At 35.6% G+C, this 6,000-nt stretch overlaps 1 protein-coding gene across 1 annotated transcript; it reads right to left on the reverse strand.

The window, feature by feature from the left end:
- Positions 1 to 901: 901 nt before the first annotated feature.
- LOC137815383 (uncharacterized) lies at positions 902 to 3,809 on the reverse strand. The gene is made up of 4 exons (XM_068618525.1): positions 3,005 to 3,809; positions 2,420 to 2,721; positions 1,144 to 2,170; positions 902 to 1,086 (listed from the first exon to the last, which is right to left on the reverse strand). The coding sequence occupies exons 1-4, from the start codon at positions 3,807 to 3,809 to the stop codon at positions 902 to 904; spliced, it is 2,319 nt and encodes a 772-aa protein (XP_068474626.1).
- Positions 3,810 to 6,000: the final 2,191 nt, after the last annotated feature.

Here is a 6,000-nt window from a genome sequence, read left to right on the forward strand (position 1 = left end):
TAGATGCAATTCAAATTTAAATAAATAGATTGGATTTAAAATTTATATTTATTTTAATTACATTAAATTTATTTAGATTTTTAAAAAAAATTATTTAAATGACTAAATTTAGATTAAATCCAGTTTGTCAATTAGATTAAATCTATTTTGATTTGGACACAGATTAACATGATTAGACCTGGCTTAAATCGATTCGACCTGGACACGGATCGACTTAGTTAGATCTATATCCGGGCCCACTCAGATAGTCTTGGACCCGGGCCAAATCGAGTCGACCTGGGTCTGGACCGACTCGACTTGACATGGCCCCGGACTGACTCGACTCTACATGGGCCTGAACTGACTCGGTTGAACATCAACCCAGACTGACTCGGCTCGACATCAGTTCAGACCGACTCGACACGACATCAACCAGGACTGACTCGGCTTGACATCAGTTCGGGTTGACTTGGCTCAACATCGACTCGTACCAACTTGACTCGACATCGGCCAGGGCCGACTCGGATCAACATGGGTCTGGTCAACTCATGATATGAATCCAAATAGACATGACAATAAAATTGGGAATTTAGGGTTACGGAACGGAATAAATTCAAAAACAGTAATAATAGAAACCTGGATAAAGGAAGGCGCCACAAACAAAGTTTGATAAGCCTAAGGATGATCCCACAAGAATTGGTGGATTCTTGATAAGATCGCAAGATACAGGGAAAAACCCTAGTAGAGAAACACTCTAAAAAATTGTCAAAATATTCGTCCCCTATTCTGAGTTTCAACAGTGTATAAATTACAAAGGTCTTTTCTTGTTTGTAAGAAAATAAGACGATACTACAATCCTTATATTTCAAGAATGATCATTTGTCCCAGTGGTTAGGTTGATACTCTGTACTTGGTCCTGAGTTCAAATCCTAACTCTTGTTGTGCGTGGCCATTGGGCTTGGATGTCCGCATCATTCCCTCCCTCTTGAGAAAGACCCTGGAGAATGTCCGCATCATTCCCTCCCTCTTGAGAAAGACCTTGGAGGATGTCCGCATCATTCCCTCCCTCTTGAAAAAGACTTGAAGTTAAATCCAAAGCTTCATCACCTGCAAAAAAAGGAGACAAATCAGACACATTAAAAGTGCTACTCATATTGTACTTACTTGAAAGATCAATCTTGTAGGCATTGTCATTAATCATTTCTAACACTTGAAAAGGTCCATCCTGTCTAGATTGGAGCTTGGATTTTCTTTGTCTAGTTAACATTTCTTTCCTCATGTGTACCCAGACCCCATCTCCAGGATCAAAGATTACTTTCTTTCTTCCTTTGTTAACTTGTTTAGAATAACCTTCACCTTTTTCTTCAACTTGTGCTTCAACCTTTTTATGTTGCTTTCTCACATAGTCAACCTTAGCATGTGTATCTTTATGCTTTAAAACAGAAATGTTAGGCATAGTTAACAAATCTATTGGAGTTAAAGGATTTAATCCATACAAAATTTCAAATGGATCACAATTCGATGTGTTGTCAACAACCATATTGTAAGCAAACTCAACATGATGTAAACATAATTCTTGGATAGCCGTCACCTTGTCATAATCTACATGAACTCCCTTGGCACTTACCACAAAACACAATAATGCAATTTGTTCAGTACAAAATGTGCATTTCTCAAGATTAGCATACAACTTTTCTGTTCTAAGAACATTTAAAACAACACACAAATGTTCCTCATGTAATTCCAAACTAGTGTTATAGATCAAGATGTCATCAAAATACACCACAAAAAAATTGCCCAAAAATTCTCTCAAAACATAGTTCATTAATCTCATAAAAGTGCTTGAGGCATTTGTTAGCCCAAATAGCAACACACGCCAGTCATACAATCCATATTTTGTTGTAAAGACAGTTTTCCATTCATTCTCATTCCTAATCCTAATTTGATGGCAACCACTTCTTAAGTCAATTTTTGAAAATATACAACCACCATACAATTCATCCATTAAATCATCTAACCTGGGAATATGGTGTTTATACTTAATGGTAATGTTATTGAGTGCTTTGCAATCTGTGCACATCCTCCAATAACCATCATATTTAGGCACCAAAATTACTAGAACAACACATGGGCTCATGATCTCTTGTACCCATCCTTTGTTCATCAATTCTTCAACTTGAGTTTGGATTTCCTGCAAAATAGAATCAACACTAGGAAGAAAATTAATTTGGTTAGAATGGTCAGCAACCAAAGTGTTGTCTTTGCAATAAGGTAAATAAAGAGGTTTGCTAGAAAGTAACAACTTCTTCACTTCATTCACTTTCAGTAATCCACTCATTTTTCTCTCATGTGTTTCTCTCTTTTTAAGTGTGTCACCCTGCTCTGTTTAGGTGTTTCACTCATCTCTCTTTTCTCTCAATTTGATTTGATCCTCACACACCTCTATAGGAGATAAGGGTTTGAGAGTTATCTTCTTATTATTCTGCATGAAAGAGATTTTATTGGTGAAACCATCATGAATAGCCTTGGTGTCAAACTGCCACGGCCTCCCTAACAAAATGTGAGTTGCCTCCATTGGAACCACATCACACAAGACATTGTCATTATATTGTCCTATGGATAGGTTCACCTCCACTTGCTTACTCACTATCATCTCTCCATCTTCACTAAGCCATTGAAGCTTGTATGGCCTTGGGTGCAGTTTTGTCTCCAAATTCAATTTGGTAACTAGTCTTGAGCTAGCTACATTGGTGCAACTTCCTCCATCAATTATGAGTGAACATATTTTCCCTTGAATGGAACATCTAGTATGGAAAATATTTTCCCTTTGGGTTTGGTCCAAAGCTTGCATTTTGCTTCCTAAAATCCTCCAATGTATCCAACTCCACCTCTACCTCTTCCTTCTCTTCTTCACTTGAAGGTTCACTGACTATTTGAGTCTTTGATAAACTAATCATATTCTTTTTTGTTGGACATTCTGAAGCATAATGTCATTTTCCCAAGCATTTGAAACATTTTACCTCACTTGTTTTCCTTTTAGGTGGTGAATTATTATATCTATTAGATGACTTCCCACTAGAAGACATGGTTGAACTTGAGGGAACTCCTTTATCCTTCATCACCTTATCCTTCCAATTGGAATTATTATTATTGTTAGAACTCCTCATGATTCCCTTCCTCTTGAGTTGTTGTTCTACTTGGCTAGCCTTGTGCAACAACTCTTTCATGTCAACATACTCTTGTAGCTCCACAACATCCCTAATATCATGATTCAATCCGTTAAAAAATCTTGCCATGATTGTTCCGTTTTCTTCATTCTTTCCAGCTCTAATCATGGTCACCTCCATCTCTTTAAAATACTCATCCACACTTCTATTCCCTTGAGTCATTCTTTGAAGTTTGAGTTGCAAATCCCTATTGTAGCTTGCTGGAACATATCTCTTCCTCATAATCCTTTTCATTTCTGTCCAAGATTCTACCATGGGTTTTTCATATAAAGTTTTGTCCCTTTGGTATTTATTCCACCAAGTTAAAGCATAAGCTGAAAATTCAGCTACTGCCAAGTAAGCATCAGGATCACTTTTCCCATTGAATGTGGGAATATTTAATTTTATTCCATCAATTCTCAGAGTTCTTTGTTCTCCATCATTTTCTCTTCTCCTCCTCCTATCTCCTCCTCTATTTTCTGGATTTACTTGTTGTGCTTGCTCCATTTGATCCAACCTCTCATGGAGTCCATCACTTTGTTGTTTCATTATCCTTTCCAAGTGTTGTGTTAAGGCTTGCATCTGTAGTTGAGACAGTCCACTATCTGACGGTTCCCCTGCCATGCTCAAGTAAACATATTACAAATAACAATAAGTTTGGGCCTCACACCACTTTCTCACGTGTTTACACTCAACACTCGTGTTTCACACAATAAGGCTTTTTTTCTAATGATCACACTGCCTTTTACCACTCTTTCTCTACTTAAGGTTCTTACAAGAATCAAACAATCAATAATCCAGAATCACTTTCAAAAGTAGCAATCAGAATCAATTAAAAATAATAGTAAAGAACAAAATAGTGAAGAACAATTTCACTATCAACAAACAAGCAAGACAATTAAAAAACAGCAAGCAAAAACAATATATAGAGAAAATAAAATATGTAGACAGGACACTTTTAGAACTTTTAACAAACACCAAGTATGCATTAAATAAGAACTATTTTTTTTCTGTTTTCCTCTTGTTCTTTTTTTTTCTATTTCTATTTTCCTCTTCTTCTTCCTTTTTTTTTCTTTTCTTTTTTTCTATTTTTTTTTCTGTTTCTGCTTTTTTTTTAAAAAAAATAAAAAATGAACAGTACCGTAAACAGTGTCGTGAACAGTAATGTGAACAATAATGAGGGGGAAAAAAAATTCAGGATGCACAATTATATTATGACTCAAACCTTTGCTCTGAATACCAACTGATATGAATCCAAATAGACATGACAATAAAATTGGGAATTTAGGGTTACGGAACGGAATAAATTCAAAAACAGTAACAATAGAAACCTGGATAAAGGAAGGCGCCACAAACAAAGTTTGATAAGCCTAAGGATGATCGCCACAAGAATTGGTGGATTCTTGATAAGATCGCAAGATACAAGGAAAAACCCTAGCAGAGAAACACTCTAAAAAATTGTCAAAATATTCGTCCCCTATTCTGAGTTTCAACAGTGTATAAATTACAAAGGTCTTTTCTTGTTTGTAAGAAAATAAGACGATACTACAATCCTTATATTTCAAGAATGATCATTTGTCCAGTGGTTAGGTTGATACTTTGTACTCCTGGAGGATGTCCGCATCAACTCGTCTCGACATGGGTCTGGTCCGACTCGGCCAGACATCAACCTGGGCCGACTCGACTCGATATGGGACAGGACCAACTTGGCTTGACATGGGCCCGGGCTCACTCGGCTCGACATGGGCCTAAGCCCACTCGACTCGATTTGGGTCAGGGTTGACTTTGGCCTGCGCCGACTCTGCTCGACTTTTGTCTAGGTCAATTCAACTCGAGTTTGGTCGGGACCGAATCGGCTCAATTTTGGCCCGGGCCAACTCAGTTCAACATGGACTCAAACTGACGTTGCTCGACTTGGACCCAGATTAACTCGCCTCAACCTAAGTCGCAGCCAAGTCAAAATCCAACCCAAAATTCATTTTGGATAATCTAAAAATATATACAAACCAAATCTAATTAAATGGATTGCATTTAATATCCAAATATATATATTTAAATTTAAGATAAATCCATTTAAATGAATTAAAAATAATATAAATTTAAATAATTATAAATTAAATTTTGTAATTTGAATTTTTTTCCAATCCTTAATTCTCTCATAAGGAATTGTGTCGCCATGTGAATAAACATTGAATTTTGTTAGGTAGATGAAGCTTTCAATGTTGCTGGAAATAAAATAAAAAAATCATAATCTATTTATTTCCTTTGAGAGAAAGAAAAATTTGAACTAAATAATTTTTATTAATTGGATTGAATTGACTATTTTAAAATCAGAATCAAAACAATGGTTCAATTATATGTAAATATAATTTTTTTAAAAACGCACGATTTTGCACAAATACTCTAGGATTCCATTATTAAAAAAGTAAATAACATTTTTATTATTTTTAACTTAGATAAATTAATTGATAATGCTTAATAATTTTTATAATTATGCATATAATAAATAAATAAAATAAATTATTGATTTAGTTTAAGTTCATTAAATTTATCAATATATAAAGGAATTACACTATCTTATAATTGTATTATAGGGGTTAAATTTTGTATTCGAATGTTTTACTATTATCAAATAAAAATAAACTCTTTATTTGGTAATAATATAAATTGTATAATATAGAAACTCTACATTCAACAAAAAGTAGGGATGGCAAAGTGGGGCGGGCCATGCGGCTGGCCCGCGGCCCGCAGGTAAAAAACGCGGGACGGGCTAACCTTTTCAACCCGCTAACCCGCATTAGCCCGTCCCGCATTA

Source organism: Phaseolus vulgaris, chromosome 1 (genome assembly GCF_000499845.2).
Source record: "Phaseolus vulgaris cultivar G19833 chromosome 1, P. vulgaris v2.0, whole genome shotgun sequence".
In the NCBI taxonomy this organism is placed as follows: Eukaryota; Viridiplantae; Streptophyta; class Magnoliopsida; order Fabales; family Fabaceae; genus Phaseolus; species Phaseolus vulgaris.

What these genes read in the sequence shown, in the direction of transcription:
- LOC137815383 (XM_068618525.1), bottom strand. Translation starts at nt 3,809, where the DNA reads ATGGCAGGGGAACCGTCAGATAGTGGACTGTCTCAACTACAGATGCAA. An exon ending in ACCACCTAAAAGGAAAACAA is followed by an intron (nt 2,722 to 3,004) that starts GTGAGGTAAAAT and finishes GCACCAATGTAG; the next exon opens with CTAGCTCAAGACTAGTTACC. An exon ending in AACCCTTATCTCCTATAGAG is followed by an intron (nt 2,171 to 2,419) that starts GTGTGTGAGGAT and finishes TCTATTTTGCAG; the next exon opens with GAAATCCAAACTCAAGTTGA.